The sequence below is a fragment of the Quercus suber genome, unplaced genomic scaffold, assembly GCF_002906115.3.
Source record: "Quercus suber isolate HL8 unplaced genomic scaffold, Cork oak 2.0 scaffold_6, whole genome shotgun sequence".
Lineage (NCBI taxonomy): Eukaryota > Viridiplantae > Streptophyta > Magnoliopsida > Fagales > Fagaceae > Quercus > Quercus suber.
The window spans coordinates 2,709,774-2,736,546 of record NW_027069472.1 but is presented as its reverse complement, the minus strand read 5'-3'; the positions used below and the strand labels follow the sequence as shown (position 1 = coordinate 2,736,546).

Here is a 26,773-nt window from a genome sequence, read left to right as displayed (position 1 = left end):
AAAATTTGCAAATTCTTGGCAAATCCATCAAAACCTTTTTTTTTTTTTTTTTGCATCTAATTATGGTACCTATCTTGATATCATTTCACGACCTGGTCCGTGGTTCTTGATTTTCTTGTCGTTCTATTGTACTGCTTGTGAATTCCATTTTCATTGATTTCGAATTCCCATCTTGGATCTGCCAGTTTAATGCATTTTTTGGAAGTTTTANATTTAAATGAAGTACCCATTCATATATTGTTCTAATAAAAATATTAAAGTGTGTTTTTATTTATTTATTTTATCTAATAGAGACATAGTTATAAATATATACAAATTATATTTTCTATCATCCCATTTTTCTTCTCAATCAAACAAAAAACTTTTTCATCCTTCTACCTTTCCACCCGTCCAACCAAACAAAAAAAAAAAAAAAAAAAATCTCTTCTATCCTTTTTTTTTTTTTTTAATCTCTTTCCCATTTCTTATTATCCTAATTTCTCATTTACTCATTACTAATTTTGGTCAAATGATCATAGGATGTTAATCTCCTTGTGTAAGACAACACATTCTTGTAGCAAAGATGTGTAGATCTCGCATTAATTTTTGGCTTAAATTACGCACCCAAAATTCTGGTAAAAACTTATTTTTCCAATACTTCAAGTAAAGAACATTGCGCATTCATATAATCTAATCTTATAATTTAGGACACGAATTTCCTCCAAACATGTTTACAGCAACTGCTGCAAACATGAACAGGTGTCAATCAAATAAGGAGACACTTAAAGCAAGGGTCATGTGCAACACCCATTTTAAAAGGATTGTTGTTAACCCTAACGTTAACAGCGTTAGCCCAACAGCCTTTCTCCTCAAACACACCTCTGCTTCCTCTCACCCACAGCAACAACCTCATGCCTCTCTCTCATCTCCTTCACCTTTGTTTTCTCAACAAACTCAGACTGGCAAGAGCTTGGGTGAACAGGCGGAATGGACGGCGGCCACCCACTACTCATGGCCTGTGGTCCATTCTGCCTGTACACACACATACCCCCCACTTTCTCTTTCTTTTTTGGAGTTGTCATTTCTTATTATAAAATTTGCAAATTCTTGGCAAATCCATCAAAACCTTTTTTTTTTTTTTTGGCATCTAATTATGGTACCTATCTTGATATCATTTCACGACCTGGTCCGTGGTTCTTGATTTTCTTGTCGTTCTATTGTACTGCTTGTGAATTCCATTTTCATTGATTTCGAATTCCCATCTTGGATCTGCCAGTTTATGCATTTTTTGGAGTTTGGGATCCCTTTCTTAAGTGAAATTCTTTAGTTTTTTTGTGGATTTTTAGTTTTTATTTTTATTTTTTGGGTCTTTGGCTGTCGAGGAATAAGGAGGAATAAAAAATTTTGAATTCTATTTTGGAGAGATGTTCTGGTGCACTCGAAGAAGAAGGAAAAAAAAAAAAAAAAAAGGCTGGGCCTCACCATATTTCTCTCCCCCTCCCCTCCCCTCTCAACCAAACACCCCTTTCACCTATATTATTTTCATTCATTTTATGAGTGTATATAACCGTGGGTGTGGATTTGTTTGGGTCATTCAATATTATAAAATATTTTGTATTTTTCTATTTCTGTGTCAATTTATTATGCAATACTTTTTTATTCTAGAGCAATATATCTATTCATGTTGCACATTTTTTGAATGGTGCAAGTGTGTTTGTAAATAAAGAGTGCCTCATTTTATTCAGTTAGTTTTCGTTTTAGTTTTTTTTGTTTTAGTTTTAGTTTTTGTTTTGTTTGTTTTTTTTTTTTTTCATTTATATATACAATCATAAAGTCAAAGAGTGAAAGAGACAAAGCTTGTTTGAGGAGTACTTAGATTACTATGCTTCTTCCGTTTGTTGTGATCATTGTGTTTTAGGAGACAAATATCTATGAGTCTCAAAGCACCACTGAAGAAATAGTATGAGAGACGAAATTTGTCATAAGGAGATAGTGTCAAACACTATCCTTTTATCAAATTAATTTGCATTTATTGTTATGTATTAATTTGGTTGTATGTATATTTAATTGTGCTTGATTATTTATGCATTATCCATATTTGTTCAATTTGTTATTCTTGTTTATATAAACACAAAAGTAAATTTTTGTGCAATATGTCCAACAATCTTAAGACATATTTCTACTTTCTTTGAATTTAAATTTGTGATTTTCTTTAAAAGGATCTTTGCTTATTTAAAATTCTTTCTCGATGAGGAAAAATTATCAAGAAGAAAGTCAGTGGCATATTTCTTTTGCTTTCATGTAAATTGTCGATACTGTATTTTTTCTGCTTTCATTTTATAAGTAAAAATCCCAATTTAAATTCAAAAAATTATATTTTTTACATTAAGAAAGTAGGAATGTCAATATTAACCTAATTTGTCTTGATTGGATGTCAGACTAACCAATTTTGTGGTTCAATAATCAAAATGACCAAAATGCCATTTGTTGACCAAACCTTAAGGTCCTTAACTGAGTTGAATGATGGTCAAACAAAATCAAATTTTCCTCAAATCATCAAGTGTCATCATTTTACATCCAAATCCATGTTTCCAAAAGTTTTCTCCAAATTTGACTATGGTTAACCTGGGTTTGACATGAAAAAATCTGACCATTTGATTGGGATGGGTTTATACTCATATCAATAAATTTTTCTTTAAATGACTACTCATAGGCCTAAATCATACTCAAAAAGAGGAAGATATCGCAAAAACAATGAAAAAAATGCTAAACACTTGGCAAATTTTAACACAAAAAGTGTCAAAAGTTTGAGTATAGTTTAATCCCTATTGAACCATAATATTTTTTTTAAAAAAATGTCCACAGATTGGCCCAAATAAGGATTCGTTGGAAAGATTGCATGAAAAACTTCAATTTGGTATGCTTGGATCACAAAACTTTCCTCTTAAAAAGTTCTTTTCATTTTTCTCCCAAACACTTAAGTAAACCTTTTAAAAGAAAGATATTTTCATTACATTTGCTTTAATGCTACATTTGTTTGAGCATTTTCTATGTTTGGTAGCATTGAAAAATGCAAATGAATGGAAACCTCAACTTTGATTAATGGAAAGCTTAACCTTTTTTTCCTCCTCCTTGGAAAATAAGTTGTCCTTTCTATTACAACTCCAAGGCTTGGTAAGCTATCTCTCTAGTTGTCACGAGGCTTATGTATTCTTCTTCTTCTTCTTCTTCTTCTTCTTCTTCTTCTTCTTCTTCTTCTTCTTCTTCTTCTTCTTCTCTCTCTCTCTCTCTCTCTCTCTCTCTCATTGCCCCTTATCTCTTTCTCCACTTTCATTCTCTCTCATTTAGGGATGGTAATGGGGTGGGGCCAGATTATAGGTGCTTCATCTTTGCCCAGCATTGTTGTTGTCGACCCTGTCTCTACCTTACATGTTGAGGCAAACTACTTTCCCCCATTCTCACCCTGTCTTGCCCCACACCTATTATAATTTTTTTATTTTATTTTATAAAACCTATTGCAATGATAATATAATCCAAACTACCCCTAATTATTTATTTATTCTTTATTAAGCAAATTAGTGTCACTCTTAACCACAAAAGTTTAACCTCAACCATAGTACGACCTTAGCCACATTAGATTTGCCTTAAAGACAAATATATTGACATTTTTGTTAATTTTTTAAAAATATTTCTTTGTTCTCTAGTGCAGCAAACACTAGAAAACATTTTCTACCCCATTTTCATGATTGCAAAAAAGCATTTAAAAAAAAAAAAGAGTTTTGTTCTTTTACAATATAATTTTCAGAAAACAAGTTATTTTTGAAAAAACATCATCTATCCAAACAAATTATACTTAAACAAAACGGTTTCAACTTTCATGGCCAAAATTTAAGACATATGAAAAATAAACTTTAGTTGTGGATGCCACTTACCTTAATTACTTGCAAGTTTTTCCTATCATCAACTATGAAATTATGAACCATTAAATTGATTTTAAAAAAAAAAAAAAAAAAAAAAAACCTTGAATCAATAAATTCCAATTTCAGAAGCCTGGCCCAAACAAATATATTTGGGCTTTCTTTTAAACTCCTCAGCTGGGCTACCCGCTTGGCCCATAACTCTTACACGGTTACACATCTTTCTCCACTCTCTCTTCTCAGTCTTCCCCGTCGTTACAGTCTCAACCAAAAGCAAATATCAAAAGCCATGGCTTCGGACCCTGACCCGGAGCCCCAATCGGACCCCCAAACCCCGACGATAACCGATCCACTAACCAACGAGTTCGCCACCCTCAACGACCTGACCCACGACCTCGACTCGCTCAACGAGCTCGCTTCCCGCGGCTCGTGGCGCTCGATTCTCGACAAGGTCGCACGTGCGCGAGCCCTCTCTTTCCTCCGCAAGCCGCACGAGCACCTCACGTACCTCGCCTTCCACGTCATCGCCCTCTCCAAACTACGCCGTTTCGCCGACGCTTCCGCCGAGCTCGACACCCTCGACGACCTCGACGCCGCTCACTACCTCTACCAAACCTACCCGAATATCTACCCGACCCGATCCGGATCCATGGTCCCCTTCTCGCTCCGGTGGCTCCATGCTCTCCTCCCTATCAAGCTCGGCAATCGCCAACTCGGCCTCGACCGATTCTACGCCCTCCTCGATTTCGTTCGCTCGAAACTCGAACTCAAGGATGGCATTTCCGGAAATATCTGGAAAAAGAGGGAGGGTTTTGTAATCAACTCCATCATCGGCCACCACTTGACGAACAAGGAATTCTCAGTGTGTTTGAATTTGATTAACTTTTTGCTCAGCTCCGATCCTTCGAACCCAATCTTGATCTCGAAGCTCGGTTACATCCAAATGCAAATCGGCGATTTGGAAAGCGCGAAGAGCTCGTTCAATCGCGTGGAGTCGATGGTGGAGACGGAGAGCGGGGTGGAGTTGAAGAACCTTGTGAATAGGAACAAGGCGATGGTGTATATGGTCGGGAAGGACTACGTGTCGGCGGTGAGGGAATACGAAGAGTGCATCGAGAGGGACCCTATGGACGTGGTGGCGATCAACAACAAAGCCATTTGCTTGATGTACTTGCGGGACTTGCCGGATTCGATCAAGGTTTTGGAGAGTGCGCTCGAGAGAGTCCCCACTGTGGCGCTCAACGAAACGCTTGTGGTGAATCTGTGTAGCATGTATGAATTGGCTTATGTGAATCACTCCGATATCAAGCGCACGCTCAGTAATTGGATTGCTCGTGTTGCTCCTGATGACTTCGATTCTTCGTGTACTCGGATTTGAGGTAGTTTGTAAGCATTGTTGTTATGCATTTTATTTAAATATATACATGTGGAATTGTAGGAGTAGAATTTTTGTTAATGTGATTTCGATTTTCATATGGTACATTGTATCTTTTACTTTGTGTTGTTGTTTAGTCGTATTGCAATTTTGCATTAAGAGTAATGAATTTATTGCAATTGGCTAGTTATGGATTGTAAAATTTATTCTTGTGAGTATTTTTTTGGCCTAAAACTTGGAAGTTGTGTCTTGGGAAATAGAAATGGAAGCTCTGTTGCTTATATATGAAACCAGGAGACCTGAAACTAGTAAAACAACCCAAAACTAACTTAGATGGCTGTTGAACTGTAGTGATTACAGATTTTCAATTACACTAACGCACTCCACTAACGATTCTACCCTATCATAAGTTGACGAGTGCGAGGGATTAAGCTTTATGAATGAGGATGCTAAAGGAGTTGCAGCTGCTGCATGTATACCAAATCACAACATGCTGTATGTAGAGGACTCAGGACTTGCTATACAACTTGTTTTTTACTTAATATGTGTTGCGGTTTAACTTGGATTTTAGCACCCTCAAGATGGAAGGTTCAAATTCTGTAACCCCATCTTGCTGACAAGATTTTATAAATTTGTAAGGCCAAGAGCCTTGGAGGCTTGGTTAGCACATCAGTTTCTTGGTGGGTACTTGAAACATGCACAGTTAGAATCACTCATTGTATCTTATCACGAACTAGGTGACTGTCAATGTCAATTTCTATATATTTCGTGCACTCATGAAACACAGGCTTGGCTGCAATGACTACAACAGCTTGTTTGTCATAGAACATTAGTGTAGATAGTGGATGGTGAATATGCAAGTCTTGAAGTAAGGATATTAGGATATACCAAAACAGGGGACTTGAAATTATTAAACTAACTAAAACTAACTTAGATGGCTGTTGCACTATAGTGATTACAGATTTTTTTTATTACACTTACTACACTAATGATTCTACCCAATCGTAAGTCGACGTGTGTGAGAGATTAAGCAGTCACGCGAGCAACATGTGACCTTTTAATGTGCATAGGCTGCTACTACTCCCAGCTTTATGAGTGAGGATGCTAAATGGTTTGCAGCTGCTGAATTCACACCAAATCACATTATGCTGTATGTAGAGGACTTGCTATTCTCCCTGTTGTTTACTTCACACCTGTTGTAGCTTAACTCGGATTTTGACACTAATCATTTTTCGAAAGGTTAGTTTCCTTGGGAGGGAATGAGCCACGATAAAATTAGCAGAATCTACAAGGTTGTTGCCTTATATTCGTGAAAACTTGATTTGTGCCAGAATGTCTCTCTCTGCTAGCTTTAGGGCACTAGTGTAAAGAATGCTAGGTTGGGGCATGTTTTCTATGAATTACATGATTTTAGTCCTTGTTTTCTCCCTTATTGCAGTTACTGGATGTCAAATACATTTCAGACTATAATTTTGTCATGACCATGGGTGTTGATGTTAAATGGATATATTTATCCTATTTGCATCAGGAAAAGACCCATTAAGGTGACTTTGTAGTGCTTGGTAACTCAAAGGATGAAGTTTTCTGATGCATGAGGTTTAGGTTCTTTTTCACATATGTAGGGGGAGAGATATATCTAAGTAACTCGCAATGGCTATAGTATTTTAGATGCCTTTTCCCAAAATGAAAATCCAAAGAAAAAATCTTCAATTTTTCTCTGTTGTTGTATTTGGCATCAAATGCAGCTGACAAGATGTAGTTATGTAGTTACTTAATGTATCTGTCATAGCAATGTTTACAGGTCAAATCTATTGTAATTTTAGAAAGGTTGTTTGCTTTGCATTAGGCATCTGCTTCTGCGGGTCTGTTGCCACGCCAAAGTGTCAAATTTCTCATTGCTTTTGTTTTTGTTTGTGTGTAGTTTTCTATGAGGAAAGTTGTTGCATTTGATGGACACAATGGAACGGCTTGATACATAAACTGTTACTAACAATGAAAAGCCATGTATATAACAATGACCTAGGATTTTAATTATTATTACTGTTATTATATTATATTAGAATTGCATGTTAGAAGTGAGTATTTGTGTCTATCTGTAGTTTTCTGTGTATATTTCATGATCAATATGATCCAGGAAAGATGCTGCATGCGATGAATTTGATGGAACATTTTGATAAAGAACCTGTTAATAACAATGAAAAGCCATATATCTCACAGTGACATAGACTCTTGTTTTATTTTATTTTTATTATTATATTACTATTATTAAAGAATTTAATGTCAGAACTGGGCATCATGTTCATGAATCATGACATGTCTATAGGTGTTCAGGTATTCTTCAGTCCTGCACAAACACTTTAACCTATTTTATTTTATTTATTTATTTGTTTTTAATTTTGTTTTTTATGAATAAGGATAGATATACATACAAAAACTAGAGAATGATCCCAACCCATCTCAATCTTCAGGGGAAAAGACCCATGGAGGAAAAAGAGAGATGGAAATGGGCCCATCACAATCTATTTACGCTCTTAAATGGAGTGGAATCACTAACATTTCATATATGATAATAAAGCTTATGTGAATGGTTCTTGTAATACAAGGTTAGCATCCATTTAGAATGATTCAAACTCATATGGCATCCCTATTATTTTGATTTGGCATCAGATGCCAAGATGCTTTAGCCAACTCTTGGCAATGACTCTACTGGTTGTGAAGGGACTTGAATAGATGTTTAGGATCAGTCTATGAACGTCTAGACTTTTTGCATCATTATGTTGAATTCATTTCTGTTATATTATTTTGCTTTAGTTAGTTTTTTAAAAGTTAAATTCAATATGTTTGCTTAATGCTTGGTATAGATACAAGAAAGTAGTTGCATATGATATGAGTGTTGAGATACCATTTGATTTCTCAAGACAAATGAATAACTAAACTCGATAAAACATACGAGGAAAATGCCGAAAGGATTACAAATTTGCACAAGCTCTCAAACATATGAGATACTATTTCATTATTATGGCTTTCTATATCTAACATTAGGCAACCCAGTGGCCCAGTTGACCAATTTGCACAAGCTCTTAAACTAGAAGTTACTGCCCTCTGCTGATGACAAATAATGTCCACACAAAATTGTTTGTATTATCTTGGTAGGCCAGATCTATCAGGCTAGCACAGATGACCAGGGCTCAATTTGGGATTAAAATGATGGGTTACATATAGGGTACCCATGTAGACATGGGCTCAATTTTATTGATTCAAACCCACCCGTTTCTCACTCGCTTTGAAGGCCCTAAGCCCAGAGACCATGGACAAGTCCAACTACCCTGCCAAGGTTTTCCCATTTCTTTTTTCTTTTTCTTCTTTCCATGGCAACAAGAAGGTTGGTAACCGTATTGGTACATAAGCAACTGTGAGCTCAGCTCACACCAACTAACCTCATGCACCTTAAATTTATCTTTTTATTAGATCAAATGCAATTTTAAAAAAAAATTAAAAAGAAAAAAAAAAACATTCTTAAAATATATCAAAAAAAATATTCTTTTTATTTTTTCCCAAAATGAAAATCCAAAGAAAAAATCTTCAATTTTTCTCTGTTGTTGTATTTGGCATCAAATGCAGCTGACAAGATGTAGTTATGTAGTTACTTAATGTATCTGTCATAGCAATGTTTACAGGTCAAATCTATTGTAATTTTAGAAAGGTTGTTTGCTTTGCATTAGGCATCTGCTTCTGCGGGTCTGTTGCCACGCCAAAGTGTCAAATTTCTCATTGCTTTTGTTTTTGTTTGTGTGTAGTTTTCTATGAGGAAAGTTGTTGCATTTGATGGACACAATGGAACGGCTTGATACATAAACTGTTACTAACAATGAAAAGCCATGTATATAACAATGACCTAGGATTTTAATTATTATTACTGTTATTATATTATATTAGAATTGCATGTTAGAAGTGAGTATTTGTGTCTATCTGTAGTTTTCTGTGTATATTTCATGATCAATATGATCCAGGAAAGGTGCTGCATGCGATGAATTTGATGGAACATTTTGATAAAGAACCTGTTAATAACAATGAAAAGCCATATATCTCACAGTGACACAGACTCTTGTTTTATTTTATTTTTATTATTATATTACTATTATTAAAGAATTTAATGTCAGAACTGGGCATCATGTTCATGAATCATGACATGTCTATAGATGTTCAGGTATTCTTCAGTCCTGCACAAACACTTCAACCTATTTTATTTTATTTTATTTATTTGTTTTTAATTTTGTTTTTTTATGAATAAGGATAGATATACATACAAAAACTAGAGAATGATCCCAACCCATCTCAATCTTCAGGGTAAAAGACCCATGGAGGAAAAATAGAGATGGAAATGGGCCCATCACAATCTATTTACGCTCTTAAATGGAGTGGAATCACTAACATTTCATATATGATAATAAAGCTTATGTGAATGGTTCTTGTAATACAAGGTTAGCATCCATTTAGAATGATTCAAACTCATACGGCATCCCTATTATTTTGATTTGGCATCAGATGCCAAGATGCTTTAGCCAACTCTTGGCAATGACTCTACTGGTTGTGAAGGGACTTGAATAGATGTTTAGGATCAGTCTATGAACGTCTAGACTTTTTGCATCATTATTTTGAATTCATTTCTGTTATATTATTTTGCTTTAGTTAGTTTTTTAAAAGTTAAATTCAATATGTTTGCTTAATGCTTGGTATAGATACAAGAAAGTAGTTGCATATGATATGAGGGTTGAGATACCATTTGATTTCTCAAGACAAATGAATAACTAAACTCGATAAAACATACGAGGAAAATGCCGAAAGGATTACAAATTTGCACAAGCTCTCAAACATATGAGATACTATTTCATTATTATGGCTTTATATATCTAACATTAGGCAACCCAGTGGCCCAGTTGACCAATTTGCACAAGCTCTTAAACTAGAAGTTACTGCCCTCTGCTGATGACAAATAATGTCCACACAAAATTGTTTGTATTATCTTGGTAGGCCAGGTCTATCAGGCTAGCACAGATGACCAGGGCTCAATTTGGGATTAAAATGATGGGTTACATATAGGGTACCCATGTGGACATGGGCTCAATTTTATTGATTCAAACCCACCCGTTTCTCACTCGCTTTGAAGGCCCTAAGCCCAGAGACCATGGACAAGTCCAACTACCCTGCCAAGGTTTTCCCATTTCTTTTTTCTTTTTCTTTTTTCCATGGCAACAAGAAGGTTGGTAACCGTATTGGTACATAAGCAACTGTGAGCTCAGCTCACACCAACTAACCTCATGCACCTTAAATTTATCTTTTTATTAGATCAAATGCAATTTAAAAAAAAAAATTAAAAAGAAAAAAAAAAACATTCTTAAAATATATCAAAAAAATATATTCTTTTTATGAAAGTGTTAGCTTCAAAGCAGTATTGATTTCAGTGGATGAGTGCATGAGAAAAGAGAGATGTCGAACTTGAATGGATCTCAGAAGTAGAGAAGAAACTGAATACGACACTGTTTTAGCAAAAACAATGTATTTCTAACAGAAATATCAAGAATTAAATTTTTGTTCTCCCAATTATCAAATTAAAAAAAAAATAATAGTAATAAATAAATAAATAAATAAAAAGAAAAGAAGAAGGGAAAATGTCACCAGCTTCAGTTGAATTCCCCTTTCCTTAACAATCAAATAAAAATAATTAAAAATGTCACCAACCCTCTTAAATTAGGTATACACATGACATGCCTTACTCAAAACAATTTTTTTAAGAACAAATAAACCAAACAAGGAGTACTAGTACTAGGTCCGTTGTGCTTGCCTTGTCACAGTCAGACACTCTTTGTAAAACCAAAGTCCAACTTGTTCCCTATTTTTAAAACAAATATATATGAAATATAAATAAAAAAATCATTCACTACCGTCCGATTCTCCATTCTCCTAATCAACACCGGTGGCATGGACGGCTGAGATGGTAGCATTGCCAAGCCCACCTTCCCCCTTGAAAAGCCTTCAAGTTCACCAACCAACCCCTCTAGCATTTTCCTTTTCCCACCAACCCCACCTCCTATAACGTTATATATAGCCACTAGTAAAAAAACTCCCTCTACTTTTCAAAAAAAAAGGCCAAGATATTTTTGTATCTTTTCGGTGTTTAGCACTTAGAATCAAATCATATGGCTAATTCACTCCACACTTTTTCATCTTCATCCACTACTGCTGCTCGTCTAAACCTCAGAGCTCCATCACTCGCATTATCCGATTCTCCGGGTTCGGATTCCGGGTTTAGTTCCATATCATTTCCTCTCAAGTATGTTACTGCTCCTTAACTTTTTTCAACCAAATTCAACTCATTTTTCCTTTCTTCTCTGATCTTCTTCTTCTTTTTTGCCTTTGCGTTTGAATAGGTCTTTGAAATTCTCGACAAGACAAGTAATAAAACCACCGCATAGAACAACAACAAAGTTGGTAGTAAAAGCAACGGAAGTAGATATCTCTCTAAGCCCAAAAGTCAATTCCATTAAGCCTTCCAAAACGGTGGCCATAACTGACCAGGCCACAGCTCTGGTTCAAGCTGGTGTCCCCGTTATTCGCTTAGCTGCTGGTGAACCTGATTTCGATACTCCTGCTCCTATAGTTAAGGTATACTTTTTTTTTTTTTTTTTTTGAATTTTATACATGAATTATATAAATGAGTGTTGTGTAGGCTGGGAAAAATGCGATTCATGAAGGATACACAAGGTACACGCCGAATGCTGGGACTGTAGAAATCCGGCAAGCCATTTGTCATAAGCTGAAGGGTTAGTGTTACTAATTTTGTATTCTATGTATTGTGGTAGGTGAGAGAGATTGCTAAATTACCGATTCTCCCAAAAGCTGGGATTTTAAATGAGAGGTAGAGTTGAACCTAAGACATCTTTCTCTCTGATACCATGTTAAATTACTGATTCTCCAAAGGCTTAAACTATTAGAATATGGTAAATTTAATAATTTAACCACGTACTTTTAACAGAGATCATGTGAATTAATTGTGAGGGTTGATTGGTTTAATAATTGAATTGAATTTTGTGTTTTTTGCAGAGGAAAATGGGATCTCTTACACGCCTGATCAGATTTTGGTTAGCAATGGTGCCAAGCAGAGTAGTGTACAAGCCGTCATGGCAGTTTGTTCGCCCGGAGATGAGGTGGATCTTAACTTACTTTTTATGCTTTTCATTGTTAGTTTTGTGTAAATATTTTTAGCTGTTTTTGATTGTTATCAGTTTTACTATATAATATAATTCTATTGAAGGTTTTTATTTTTATTTTTATTTTTTTTATAATATTCACCTTTAGAGAGAAATAGAGGGTGGATTATGATTGTTTAGTATGTAGAATTGTGTGTTACCAAAGTAGGATTATGATTGTTTTGCTTGCTATTCAAGTATATGGGTTTACAATGAGTTTGAGCCTTTTGGGGCCATATCTCTAACGCTTATTAGCTAATGCTTGAATTTGATCAAATTACTAGTTTAAAAGATAATTCATCCTTTATAGTTGATGATGGATACGCATACACTATGTTCATCTAATCAAAGAAAAATGATAAATGCAAATTCCTTTCCCAATAGTAAGCAACCATTTCAACTTGCAGCTCGGCCTTTTTCTTGTTTAAAAACCAAAAAAGAAGAAGAAAGCATGTGGTTGTTGGAGTTTTCTTTGTGTCTATATACGTTGAAAATCCACAGTAATGCAAAGGGCTGGTGATTATTGGAACAGTAAAATACCTTTTACACCTGAAGATTGCAAGCGTTTACCAAATGGCATTAATTTTTCAGGTTATAATTCCAGCTCCATTTTGGGTGAGTTACCCAGAAATGGCAAGGATGGCTGATGCAAAACCTGTGATTCTACCAACAAAAATCTCCGAAAATTTTCTTTTGGATCCAAAGGCCCTTGAATCCAAACTCACAGAAAAGTCAAGACTGCTTATTCTTTGTTCTCCATCCAACCCAACAGGATCTGTTTACCCCAAGAGATTGCTGGAAGAGATTGCTCAAATTGTAGCAAAGCATCCCCGGCTTCTGGTACAATACTTGACCTGAACCTAATGAACTGCACGTGAATATGTTCAACGTTGCTAATATGTCAATCTTTAATTTTCTATTGCTTTCTCTGTTCAGGTGCTGTCTGATGAAATTTATGAACACATAATTTATGCTCCAGCAACTCATACGAGCTTTGCTTCTTTGCCAGGCATGTGGGAGAGGACTTTGACAGTCAATGGATTTTCGAAGGCAAGTCAATACCACTGAATTTTTATACTGATCTCTGCTCATTAATTTCATATTTCATATATTCTTTCTCTTCTATCAAATAGCTCCTCCATATTTGTAATTTTTTTTAACTTCATATTAAAGGGCTAGCTGGATCATTATCTATATACGTAAAGTAATAGGCCTCACTCTGAGAATTAACTTTTAGCTTGTGGGACTGTATAGGCCTTTGCGATGACTGGTTGGAGACTTGGTTATCTTGCTGGTCCAAAACACTTTGTGTCAGCATGTGGAAAGATCCAGAGTCAGGTATTTTTTAATATTATGCATCTGCCTACTGACTAAGCTCCATGTATGATGCATTCTATTGATCTCTATTCTACTTCCCCCTAATGAATTACTTTAGACAAATCACTTGTAGTGATTGTGGCAACAAGATATGAGATATGTTTTGATTCTATACCTGAATTTGTACTTTCAGAAATTCTTTTATCCTGTTCTCCACCGATGTCTCTTAACTTTCCACTGAATATTCTAGGCCAGATAGGATCCCAATGTTCTTGTGTTGACTAGGTGGATTACGTTGATAGTTTGATCAATGTTACTATCATAAATTATGGCAATATTTTTAACAGTTACTATAGATTATTAAGGACTGCTTGGTGCAGTCTTATTGATCTCGTGCTGGCCAGAGAAACACTCTCAGTGTATGTCACATCATAGTTTTTGTGACTAGTTTCAAGATATGAACAGGTAAATTATGTTGCGAATTATGAGTGAGTTGGTAAATTGTTATGTATACTTTAGTTCAGTATTGGGTTATTGAAAGAGATCTGATTTGAGTCTACTCTAGTTTGTTAATTCAAAGCCTGTTCCCAGTTTATTACCTGTGGATGTGTAATATTGATGGAATTTTAAGTTAGGATTGTGAAGATTTTCTGGCAATATAAGTGTCCCAATGCTGGATAGGAGGTTGAAAATGTGCTAACAAGTGTTAGACATAAAATTCTTAGAAATATTTCCTGATATATTTGGCATGGAGTGTGATAAATTGTAGTTGTCTTAAACGCAGATATATTTTAATATTTAAATAAAACAAATTCCGAGAGGAGCTTGTATTTAGTTGGATTTGAAACTGCTGAGAAGATGCAAGCAGAAATGAGGGCTCAGGGTTGCCAACTTCATATAGTTCAAATAATGATTGTTAATTAGTTAGTTAATTTTTATGAAAATTTCAAAAGCAAATAGGAAAAATAACTGGATTCGATCCATTAGCTCTGAGTCTAGTTTCAATCTGTGTTTCTTATAAAATAAATTTTAAGCTCCAGTTCTGAGTCTATTTTCCTTTCTTTCAGTTCACTTCAGGTGCTAGTAGCATATCACAGAAAGCAGGAGTTGCCGCACTAGGACTGGGTTACACTGGTGGGGAAGCTGTTTCTATTATGGTAAAAGCATTCAGGGAGCGTCGGGATTTCTTGGTTAAAAGCTTTGGAGAATTGGAAGGTGTCAAGATATCAGAACCCAAGGTACCAACTCTAATTATCAATTTGCTCCTCTTTTGGACAACTAATGCACTTTTCTGTCAGATAATCCATCTTGCCCCTTTTTGATACTCTTTTTTCCCCATCTGATTATCACATTTTTCACTTGTAGGGAGCTTTCTATCTCTTCATTGATTTCAGCTCTTACTATGGAAGTGAGGTTGAAGGATTTGGTAAAATTGAGAATTCAGAGTCCCTCTGCCGATATTTGCTGGACGAGGGTCAGGTATGCTTAATTGAATGCCATTTCAGAAATTTTCTTTTCTCAAAAATTTAATTTTAGTGCTTCTCTTAGAAGTAATTGAGAAGGGATGGATATTTTTGTCATGCCAATAAATAAAAAATCTCTGGTTGATTTCGTTAATGCCAATTTGGTATGAAACTACATTTTCACTCTATCTGAAGTCTACGGGGAGCAAATAGTATGTGGAGCAGTTCATTCTTCCTAATTGGTTAATGACTCTTACTGACAGGTTGCAGTAGTCCCGGGAGATGCATTCGGGGATGACAGCTGCATCCGTATTTCTTATGCAGCATCCCTCACAGCCATTAAGGCAGCTGTGGAGAGAATTAAGAAAGCACTTCTCCCTCTCAGGCAGGCCGTCCCTGTTTGATGTAGATAATTAGTACCTATTTGGATACTGCTGATTTGCTCCAGCGTCTATGTTTTTCAGTTTTTTTTTTTTTTTTGAGAAGTGTGTTTCTGCTTTTCCAATAGGTCCATCTTGTGCACTGTTCACAAAACCCACAAACCTCTTTTTTAATAAAACTTTCATTAAAAATGGGTTCTATGATACTATTCACACATTTAAAAATTATTTTGCTACAGTATTTTCAGTTTCCAGCAAAATAAGCGGTATCTAAACACTCCTTTAAGCTACTACTAGTTGTTCATTTCTTAGCTTCCAAAATGTTTATTGCAATAATTAGTTTGGAAAAAAGNTTTTTTTTTTTTTTTTTTTTTTTTTTTTTTTTTTTTTTTTAGCCCCAGCTGGAGTTTGTATTTGATGGTAAAAGTGCAAACGTGGATAAACTTGGACATTGGCTTTGTATGACGTTTTCAGTGATGTATCAAAAATGTTTATAATGTGTAATTGAAGAGAGATTGAATATATAATTTAGGTTGTGTGTGACATTCCCATCATTGGCAATTGGCGTTTTCTTGTTTCGTTTACTTCCGTAGTGAATAAGAGAAAGCCAACACTTGTAATGTCGGCCTTTAGCATATACAACATTTTTTTTTTAATGCTAAAACCAACAAACTAAACTTTCAAACTGGGTAAAGCTGGACACATTTCAAGTGTAGCTGTCTTTTCCGTGAAGGATCATTGGGTTCGACTGTCTATTCAAGTTTGTTGTATGAAACTGTTGCTATCTATCAAGGATTTCACTTTTGTTTAGGATTATGATTAGATTAAATCTTTGTTTAAACGATAGCCAATATGCAGAATTTATTAGAAGATAAAACACTTACGTGTTGACAATTTCTTTCTGTCTGACTGTGACAAAAACATTCACGTCATTGCAAAAAAAAAAAAAAAAAAAGTCCATGGTTTTGATTATTTACAATGCTATCACTTGCTTGTGTAAAAAGTTATATCTGTTACTAGGATCAGAAATTACGTGGGGAAAATATGTTTGACAGTTCCGTGGTAGTAATCCCAAATATTCCTTGGCTGTGCCTTCTTTCGGTAGTAAACATATTCAGGTTAAGATGGTAGGGAATATTCTTGCCTATAGAAGACTTTGCTTAAACTGTCACAACATCTTCATTAATAACTTAATGGATTTAGAAAGTTGAACTTTTCCCAAAGGTTTCGTCCAAGAGTTTCTTCTTTCAAAGTCCAAACTCAAAAGCAATAGAAGAGCAAGAGAACGAGGAAAGCTAGTCCGCGTTCTTTATAATACTATTCCTATATACCTGGAATACTTTTAAATAAAACATCCTCAAGAAGCTAAGGACCCCTTCATCCAAAGCTAAAACTTACATTTGACTTGAACTACAAGAAAATCAATCTCAGCAAGAATTCTCTTTTTATACCTGCACTTTTCTCTTTTCTTCTTCTTACTTCATCCATTTAAGACATCATGGTAATGTCATTGAACGTGCACAAAAGCCTGAAACGGAAAAGACAGGTAGTACCAATAAGAGACTTTGAAATGGAGGCTTATAATTCTGGGAAAGAAGGCGTGGCAGAGATTGTGTTCTTTGACTTGGAAACAAATGTGCCCAATAGAGCTGGGCAACGTTTCTGGATATTGGAGTTTGGTGCAATTGTGGTTTGTCCCCAGAAACTTGTTGAACTAGAGAGCTATAGCACGCTGATAAGGCCCAAAGATTTGTCTGTGGCCTCATTGAAGCCAAGTCGATGTGATGGGATATCAAGGGCAGCTGTTGCAAATGCACCAAGCTTTGAACAAGTTGCTGACAAGATATTCACCATTTTGAATGGTAGGGTGTGGGCAGGCCACAACATTCAAAGATTTGATTGCATTCGTATTAAAGAGGCCTTTGCTGAGATTGGTAGGCCTGCACCAGAACCTGTTGGAATGATTGATTCTTTAGGGGTCTTAACTGAAAAGTTTGGCAGAAGAGCTGGGAATATGAAGGTATGCACATAGCATATTTTTTTGATGAAGTATGTACATATATAGCATATGATTGTACATTGAAAAGGTATATATCTAACGAATATTCTCTATTATAGCATGTATCCCCCATATCCACACGCTGTGAGAGGGAAGATGCATATATTTGAATATGAGATAATGATTGTCATAGATAAGCCCTTGCAACTAGTTGTTGGGGCTTTTAATGAATTTAATGTATAATCCATGATAGGTCAAATTAATGGTGTTCTTAGGTCTTTATGCAACTATGTGCTTTCTTTATTGAATCTAGATTGCATAGGGGGTTTTAATACTTATTGTTCCTGTAATTTCGAATACATCAGAACAATCTTGATCCCTAATCTCTTTTTGTTAGATGGCATCGTTAGCTACATACTTTGGGCTTGGGCAGCAAAAGCACAGGTATGGAAATAATTTGTCTTGTTTGTATACTTAAAATAATGCAGAGTCCATTTTTTTTTTCCTTGATAGGAATAATGCTTAGTCCTTGATTTAAATGAATTCATAATGATGGTTTTAATATTAACTATGTTAAACAGGAGCCTTGATGATGTTCGAATGAACTTGGAGGTCCTCAAGCATTGTGCAACAGTGCTATTCCTGGTATGCACTAGATTTCCAAACTGGTCTCTCAAAATCTTTCAATTCATGCAACAATATACACCAAGATCACATATAAATATATTGAAGTTGTTATTAATTTTACCATTAAATGCTTACAAATTGACTCATTAATAATTGTGATTGATATCACATCTACAACATAATAAATAAGATTTTTGAATTACTTTCTATTTTGTGTTTATATATATATATATATATATTTTTTTTTTGAGAAACATTTTGTGTTTATATATAAGTTAATACATTAATGAGTTAGTTATTAGTCGTAGGAATAATGAAATTTATAGTAATTGTACCACATCAATGATCATATTTATAGTTTATACAACATTATTTTGTGGTTAAAACTTAAAAATTTGATAATTTGAGGTGTTATGGTATTAGGAATCAAGTCTCCCAAACTTATCGATTGCAAAGTGGCAAGGCTCTCCCACAATTATGACAAGAAGTAGAACAAATGGAAAATTTCCAAGCAGAGAAGAAGCTAGCCGGAAATCTCCCCCAATTACTTCTATTGCATATCAGAGAAAATCTCCCCCAATTACTTCTATTGGATATCAGAGAACAGTTCCCTATACAAGGGGAAGTTTGGGAAAGGTTTGAGCTACACTTTTCTCTTGTTATATATTGTGCATGCATGGTTAATCATATATATAAAATGAGTTACTCACAATAACAAAAATGAATGTCACAATATTTGAAAACCAGGTGACAGAGAGTGTACGTAATCTATTGTGTAAAGCTCAAGGAAAACAACCCCTAAACAGCCTACTCAAGCATTCTCACACGCTGCTACGTTGAACCAGATGATGATCAAGGCATGCATGTCTATCCGATTTTGTTTCTTATTTGAAACAACGGAGTTCACGTAACTTCCAATGGTGGAAGAAAAAGCTAGCTCATGTTCAATGGTGTTCGTTTTTTTCAATTGAAATGGAGACTCTACAAGTTTCATGCAATGGAAGATGACGAAGTACATTAGAGAGAGCTCGTCCCTGTTGGAATGCACATGTGAGGACGCTGAAATCATCAAAAAGATGCACTACAAGAACACCAATCAATTTGTTTATACTCAAATTAATTGATTAATTAGTTCATTCTTTTTTTTTTAAAGGCAGTTCTTATCTGGAAGCCACTTGTATATATGTATTTTTTTTAATCATTTGAAATTCATTGTATATATGTTACTAACTATTCGTTGTAATTAAACCTTAATCCAAAATAATATTCTTTTTACCAATTTAACACATTTCTTGATCCAATTGATATTATTTTCCCAATACCTTTTACGGTGGAAGCATAACAAGACATACAATTTACATTGAATTGGATTCTTTCCATTTTACTTTAACAGTTGCACACTCGAGACGTTTAGACTCCAAATTTTAAGGCTAATGTCAAATTTATGCTAATTATAAAATTTAAGTCCAATTGTTTATGTAATTAGCCAATTACTATTATAAGCATGCATGGATAAACATAAAATCAATCCCAATCATAGAAAATTAATTATCCACAAGAACACCAAATTTGTTAGGTTCTAAGGTCTTAGGATTTTATGTATTTAGAACTCTAATTTGTAATGTTGGCAAACCATGATCAAAACATTGTATTTAGTCTTATTTAGACTTGCTCAAAGTTGGTTTAATATTGTAAAGTTGGAATTGAGTGGCTGCAGAAGTACTTGGGACTTTCGGCCTGGCTCGATCGATCGAAGAATAGACTCGATCGATCGAAAATCGCACAGGTTGAATTTTCTGCAGAATTTCCAACTCAGCCCTACTTCATTAAACATTTAGGGTTTCATGTTTTTACCCTAGGTATATAAACAAAACCCTAGCCATTGAGTTACTCACAATGACAAAAATGAATGTCACAATATTTGAAAACCAGATGACAGAGAGTGTACGTAATCTATTGTGTAAAGCTCAAGGAAAACAACCCCTAAACAGCCTACTCAAGCATTCTCACACGCTGCTACGTTGAACCAGATGATGATCAAGGTATGCATGTCTATCCGACTTTGTTTCTTATTTGAAACAACGGAGTTCACGTAACTTCCAATGGTGGAAGAAAAAGCTAGCTCATGTTCAATGGTGTTCATTTTTTCAATTGAAATGGAGACTCTACAAGTTTCATGCAATGGAAGATGACGAAGTACATTAGAGAGAGCTCGTCCCTGTTGGAATGCACATGGGAGGACGCTGAAATCATCAAAAAGATGCACTACAAGAACACCAATCAATTTGTTTATACTCAAATTAATTGATTAATTAGTTCATTCTTTTTTTTTTTTTTTTTTTAAAGGCAGTTCTTATTTGGAAGCCACTTGTATATATGTATTTTTTTTAATCATTTGAAATTCATTGTATATATGTTACTAACTATTCATTGTAATTAAACCTTAATCCAAAATAATATTCTTTTTACCAATTTAACACATTTCTTGATCCAATTGATATTATTTTCCCAATACCTTTTACAGTGGAAGCATAATAAAACATACAATTTACACTGAATTGGATTCTTTCCATTTTACTTTAAGAGTTGCACACTCGAGACGTTTAGACCCCAAATTTTAAGGCTAATGTCAAATTTGTGCTAATTATAAAATTTAAGTCCAATTGTTTATGTAATTAGCCAATTACTATTATAAGCATGCATGGATAGACATAAAATCAATCCCAATCATAGAAAATTAATTATCCACAAGAACACCAAATTGTTTAAGAGGAGAAAAGTGAGAGAATAGGACTAGAAAACCTCTTCAGGGTGTCACATCATTAAACAATCCACTAATAAAAATAGTTGCAGTACATATTATTTATAAAACCCTCCAAGTACGCAAGCCTCCAACACTTGCTAGCAACTGATTCCTCGAATCATTTCTTCTCTCTTGTCTCTTGATTCATAATTGAGCCTTCAATTGCAATCTTCTAGTCTTCTTGGCAATTCCAGAATTTCTCAAGTGGTTCTCAAGTTCCAATCAACACAAAAACTCTAAAGGTTGCTTTGTGTGTGATGGTCTTAATTTCCTCATAGAGGATTTAGGCAATTTAAGAGGGAGAAGGTAGAGAGAAAACAATAGATTTGCTCTAGGGTTTAACGGTTCTCTCTAGCCAAATGAGATTTGGGTGTTGAAATTTGTGGGAAAGGGGATCTTATACAATGAGAGTAAGTGTTGGAATATCAGAGAAAAAAAAAAAAAAAAAACAAAATTGTCTTAGTTCTTACAATTTAGTAGACATGACAAAATGGGTCAGAAAATTCTGACCCAACCCATTTGACCCGCAACCCGTTTGACCCACTTAAAAATGACCCGTTTTGACCCGTGACCCGATTGACCCGACTCGAACCCGACCCAACCTGCACATTTTGTAATGTCTACCAACGTTGAGTAGATTGAGATTGAAGTGTAATTCTTATAAAATATTTACTTATTCTTCTTCACTTAATATGTTACGTACTCTATTATAGTTTGTCATTCTTTACTTGTCACCTTCATTTTCTCTTTCTACTTTAAACAGATCGAAAATTATACCAAGATTAGCTTCTAGAAAGCTGGAACAAGAGTTGCACCAAATTTGGGTATCAAGTGTTTAGTGGTAATTGGTAAGTGGTAATAATATTGCCAATGAGAATCTAATCACAATTAAGAAACTTAGAAACAACTGAAAAATTGCATTTATTTCTCAAAAAAAAAAAAAATTGTTTGAAAAATACGAGTCAACTCGACCCATCCCACAACCCGATTGACTCGTAACCCGATTGACCTGTTTAAAAATGACCCATTTTGACCTGCAACTTGATTGTCCTGACTCGAATCTGACACGACCCGTCTATTTTGCCATGTCTACAATTTAGTATGTGCGAGAAAGAGGGGCAAACTCTCTATCTAATTACATGAACACACATAAAGTTAAGAATAAAAAATTACATTGAAATTTGTCATAAAATTAGCCAACTAAGAGTTCTAACATATTTGAAATGGAGAAAGATTCCATTTTATGGTTAAAATTTTATTTTTGAACAGTGAATTAAGTGTTTTGTCATTTAAAATTTTAAAATGCGGTGGCACTTGATACATATTTTAGATTAATAATATTTTTAATAAAAACTATAATATAGATCTATTTCAAATGAAGAAAATCCTAATATCAAGTTATACAAACATTATGTTTATCGTTATTACATTATCCAAAATAAATTCACACAATTATGGTATGCCAAAGGCGGTGAGACCATTCTATTTTTATCACAAAGCTAAATTCCAATAAAAATAATATAATAACAGGCATGTCCTCTATGTATTAACTTGGCAAAAATATATTTGAGGTTCTTAATTAACTTTTATTAAAATAAAATAAATCAAATTTCAAGGAATAATATATAAGTTAGACCAAATCTTGGGGACAGGGCCACCTCTACTATAGAAGTGAATGATGTGGTCGCTTAAGGCTCCAAATAGAAAAAAGGACCTCCAAATTTTAGCATAGAGTAATCTTTTTGTTGTAAAAGTATTAATTAAGCTCAAATATTAGCCAATAAATAAAATAGTATTTTCTTATCAAATGAAAAACAAGAAAAAGATAGAGAAAAATGCTACATTCACAACAATTTTCACAACAAATTCTAAATGGCAAATTGTTATTGTAGGGACTTAATTTGGATTTTCAGCCCAACAAGCCCCAGACAATAAATTTGTAGAGAATGGATTGAAGGTTTAGGCGCTGACTCTCATTCACTAAGCATGAACCCTCTTCTTTTATAAAAGAAATACTTAGAACTATTTACAACTGGGGGGTGCTCCTCAACCCATGGCCGAGGAGCCCTTTTTCTTTTCTTTTTTTTCCCCCCTTTCTAACTTTACTCACTCCTCTTTATATAGTCTTGATTGTCCTATCTCGTTCTTCCATCTGTTGATCACCTATTCGCCTTTCTTCTGACCGTCCGTCATATCAGAGGCCTTATCAACACTCAAGTGGTTCACACTGATCAACGTCGCCCTGCTAAGGGGTTGCATCCCTATTAATGCGGCCAGAGGGGTTAGGTGAATGCATTAAGTGTGGAGGTGACAGCTTGCTCTGGGTTTGTCCCTTCCCAAAATTATCCTTAGTATGCCGAGGACGAAGAGGTCCTCGGCGTGGGTCCAAAAAAGAATCTCTCCCTAATTTAGCCTTGGATGGTCATCCTTCCTCGGCGCGGGCCTTGGGCCTACTACACAATGGGCTGAGGCTATCAGGCTCACGGGCCCCACAGTTATTAGTTGGCAAAAAATAATTTCAGTAGTGAGTTAAAATTAGAACCAGTAACAGCTTAATACTTGGGAGTTGTTGTGAAAATATTGTGAAAAAAAGAGTAATACACAAAAAATTCTACATTTTTTCACAACAGTTGAGCTGACAAATTTTTACTAGTTTTCATCTAGGTTTGACCTACCACAAATATCACATTTTTACTTACCACTATCAATCTGTCACATTAACCGCTGTGAAAAGTTTTGTCATTTTTTTTTTTTTTGTCTATAGATTTTTTGAAGAAAAAAAAAATCTGTGGTTAATTAGTAGTTTTGCATTTAAAATAAGATAATAGAATTTAAGTAATATTAAAAAAAATTTCTCAAAAAAATTCATATTTAAATAATAAAAAAAAAAGTTTCAAATCAATTTTCACCTAAAACCCCTAAATATATCAAGCCGCCCCTGCTCAAGGACTAAATAAGTAAATATATATATTTTTGCTTATTACTTTTACTTCCTTTTTTTTTTAGTTGGTGAAGAAATTAGGATCTAAGATGTATTCAAATCTCATCCACCTATTTACCACCTAAACCAAGCTCCATCGTTGTAATTGCTTTTGCATGTGCTAATAGTTGAATTTCAAACAAAGTAGTGGAAAAGGCTTTCGGCAAAAAGGAACAAAATGGAAAAAAGCCTTTACTCAGAAGGCTCGTTTATGGCCATCAACCACCCACCAAGCATGAAAAAGTCAGGCTTCAGATACATTGTATTTAGACGCATTCTTAGTTCTTCCAACTTTTCATGACACAGTATAACTTCTGTCGAGTGAAGAAGACGCTTGTTTAATGGATTATACAATATTTAGAGGAGACTTTAAAAAACCATCCAACTTTACCGCTTGTCCTAATGGTTGTTTCTGTATGAGGATCTATGACAACACATCTAGGAGAGGAAAATTTAATGTTAAAGCTAAGTTCAAAATTTGGCTAACCTATAGGAGATTAAAGGTCAATTTATTAGCACATAATAATGCATCAAGAACAGAGAATGTAGATGTGGCGGTAGATATGATTCCTATCCAACTAATAATGCTAGTACCACACACAAAGGCACACACTTTACTACAATTGTTTTACATGATAGACTGTGATTGACTGTCTATCACTATACTACTAATCATCAAAGACGGACTATTATTAGCGTGAACACAAGAGATATGTGAAGCTAGATTGTGTATTATTGGTTTTAAGTTAAATATGTGGTAACTTTAAACAATGTTACTCAATCTAATAATTTTTATTGGATTAATATTTTAAAAATCTCATTTGTTGGATTAATGTTGTCTATTTTCTTAACACACACCAAGTTTCGTATCAATTGGGAACATTATTACTTTTCGATTTAGAAACCTATATTTTATGCATAATTTTAAATACAAAAATTTAAACATATAAACATTTGAATGTTAATATAGTTATTGATCTCAGATTATCTTGAAAATTTTCAAGTATGTAGAATATAAAAAGAAAATTTATTCCAACAGTTGATTTGTTAACATTCACATCCAATAAAAAATTATTAAGTGGATTTTTTTTTTTACAATAATTTTCATAAAAAGTCATAAAAAATTAAATATTAGTGAATTCACTAAAATTATTCTTAACCATTTAGATTTCCTCAGTCCTTTATATGTTAGAATTAACATTTGTAATATTTATTCTCTATAATTAAAAAGATTACCAATAGAATAAATACATTTATTTCATTAGTTTAATTATTTTAAATAGTGGATTAATTATTTAGGTATAATAAAATTTTGATGTCATTTTTCTAAGATTTATATGAGAAACAATTAATTTAAAATATGGTGCTCCTCAAATTTAGTTGTTTTTGCAACAATTGAAATGAAGTCCAATAAAATAAAATATAAATTTTATAACACACAATCAAGAATGTTAAAAAATAATTGAATGATATTTGCAGTTTTATTTTATAATTGAAGGATATTTATATTTTATCAAAACAATATTTGCATTCTTAATTATTCTTGAAACATTCCTATCTATATTAGTCACTACATCATGTAATTTCCAAATTTGTAAACACATTTAGTATGATTAAATCGCAATATCACTTTTAATGTCTTTTTATTTTTTTTATTTGATAAAATAGAACACTGAAAAATACAAGTTTATACAAGAAAAATGATAAATTATTAAAGTATTGGAGGAAACTAATAATAAATTAGTGGTGTTTGTGTCAATACCACCTAACCATTATAACACATATCCATACGTACACTTGGTTGATTCCTTATCACACATTAAGGGATTTGCTGATTCAAATTTGGCAGCATGCCTATGTTGTACCCGAATTTTGACCGTGTTTGACATTATCCACCAAAATCATTGATGGTTTTTCTTTTTCTTTTTCACTTGGCAACGCATGTTTGGTGCAAAATTGCAAAAAGTGTGTGTATACTAGGGTGGGGTGTTGTTAGAGAATGGAAATATGAGGTGGGGGAATCTACGGTCTAGCTGTAGGGACAGGGAAAGTTTATTTGGGGAGGCTAAGCTAGAAAAATAATTAAATATTTGTCAATTTACATAAAAAATATGTTCATATTCTAAATTACAATATGTTCATATTCTAAATTATATCAATCTTAGAATTTACATTTTCATTTTTTATAATAACATGTAAATAAATGAAACTTATTCCTCAAATATTATAATACTTAATGAGTATTATAAATTGGTCATAAAAATAAATTCTTATCAAATATTTCAAAATAAAACTTATAACATACATGCATATTGTGCGAGATATTGGCTAGTTAAATTTAATTGAGAGACCTAATAAAGTATTACCCTTACGGAATTGTTATAAATGTGTTTAACAGATTCATTACTATGTACGTAGTAGCTCTCCTCTTAACCTTTAAAATGTAAAAAAAAAAATATATATATATATATATATTAACTTTACATTCTATAAAGTTAATTAGATTTATTGTCATTCGTTTTATTACTATGTACGTAGTAGCTCTCCTCTTAACCTTTAAAATGTAAAAAAAAAAATATATATATATATATATATTAACTTTACATTCTATAAAGTTAATTAGATTTATTGTCATTCGTTTTTATTCGACTGTTTATTTTTTGGATATGCTGGATTTTACTGCATC

General features: G+C 33.9%; 3 protein-coding genes across 7 annotated transcripts; all 3 read left to right on the top strand.

Annotated features, from left to right (window-relative positions):
• Positions 1-4,119: 4,119 nt before the first annotated feature.
• Positions 4,120-8,066, top strand: LOC112024948 (uncharacterized). 3 transcript variants are annotated; one of them, XM_065773373.1, is made up of 2 exons: positions 4,120-5,275; positions 7,740-8,066. In XM_065773373.1, exon 1 carries the CDS (start codon positions 4,186-4,188, stop codon positions 5,272-5,274), a length of 1,089 nt encoding a protein of 362 aa, XP_065629445.1. In that variant the 5' UTR covers positions 4,120-4,185; the 3' UTR covers position 5,275; positions 7,740-8,066. The 3 variants fall into 3 exon arrangements, with proteins under 3 accessions (XP_065629445.1, XP_065629441.1, XP_065629447.1); XM_065773369.1 differs by lacking the exon at positions 7,740-8,066 and adding an exon at positions 7,193-7,215; XM_065773375.1 differs by lacking the exon at positions 7,740-8,066 and adding an exon at positions 6,710-6,727.
• A 3,209-nt stretch (positions 8,067-11,275) lies between these two features.
• LOC112024944 (bifunctional aspartate aminotransferase and glutamate/aspartate-prephenate aminotransferase) lies at positions 11,276-16,256 on the top strand. 2 transcript variants are annotated; one of them, XM_065773358.1, is made up of 10 exons: positions 11,276-11,602; positions 11,700-11,934; positions 11,999-12,092; positions 12,373-12,476; positions 13,110-13,358; positions 13,455-13,568; positions 13,773-13,856; positions 14,903-15,073; positions 15,201-15,314; positions 16,074-16,256. In XM_065773358.1, exons 1-10 carry the CDS (start codon positions 11,469-11,471, stop codon positions 16,173-16,175), a joined length of 1,401 nt encoding a protein of 466 aa, XP_065629430.1. In that variant the 5' UTR covers positions 11,276-11,468; the 3' UTR covers positions 16,176-16,256. The 2 variants fall into 2 exon arrangements, with proteins under 2 accessions (XP_065629430.1, XP_023913363.1); XM_024057595.2 differs by lacking the exon at positions 16,074-16,256 and adding an exon at positions 15,562-16,014 and having other exon boundaries at positions 11,379-11,602.
• A 403-nt stretch (positions 16,257-16,659) lies between these two features.
• On the top strand, positions 16,660-20,781 carry LOC112024954 (protein NEN4). Of its 2 annotated transcripts, none has more exons than XM_024057605.2 (5): positions 16,660-17,698; positions 18,075-18,121; positions 18,259-18,322; positions 18,728-18,940; positions 20,237-20,781. In XM_024057605.2, exons 1-5 carry the CDS (start codon positions 17,177-17,179, stop codon positions 20,327-20,329), a joined length of 939 nt encoding a protein of 312 aa, XP_023913373.2. In that variant the 5' UTR covers positions 16,660-17,176; the 3' UTR covers positions 20,330-20,781. The 2 variants fall into 2 exon arrangements, with proteins under 2 accessions (XP_023913373.2, XP_065629433.1); XM_065773361.1 differs by lacking the exon at positions 20,237-20,781 and adding an exon at positions 19,052-19,592 and having other exon boundaries at positions 16,665-17,698.
• The last annotated feature ends 5,992 nt before the right edge of the window (positions 20,782-26,773 follow it).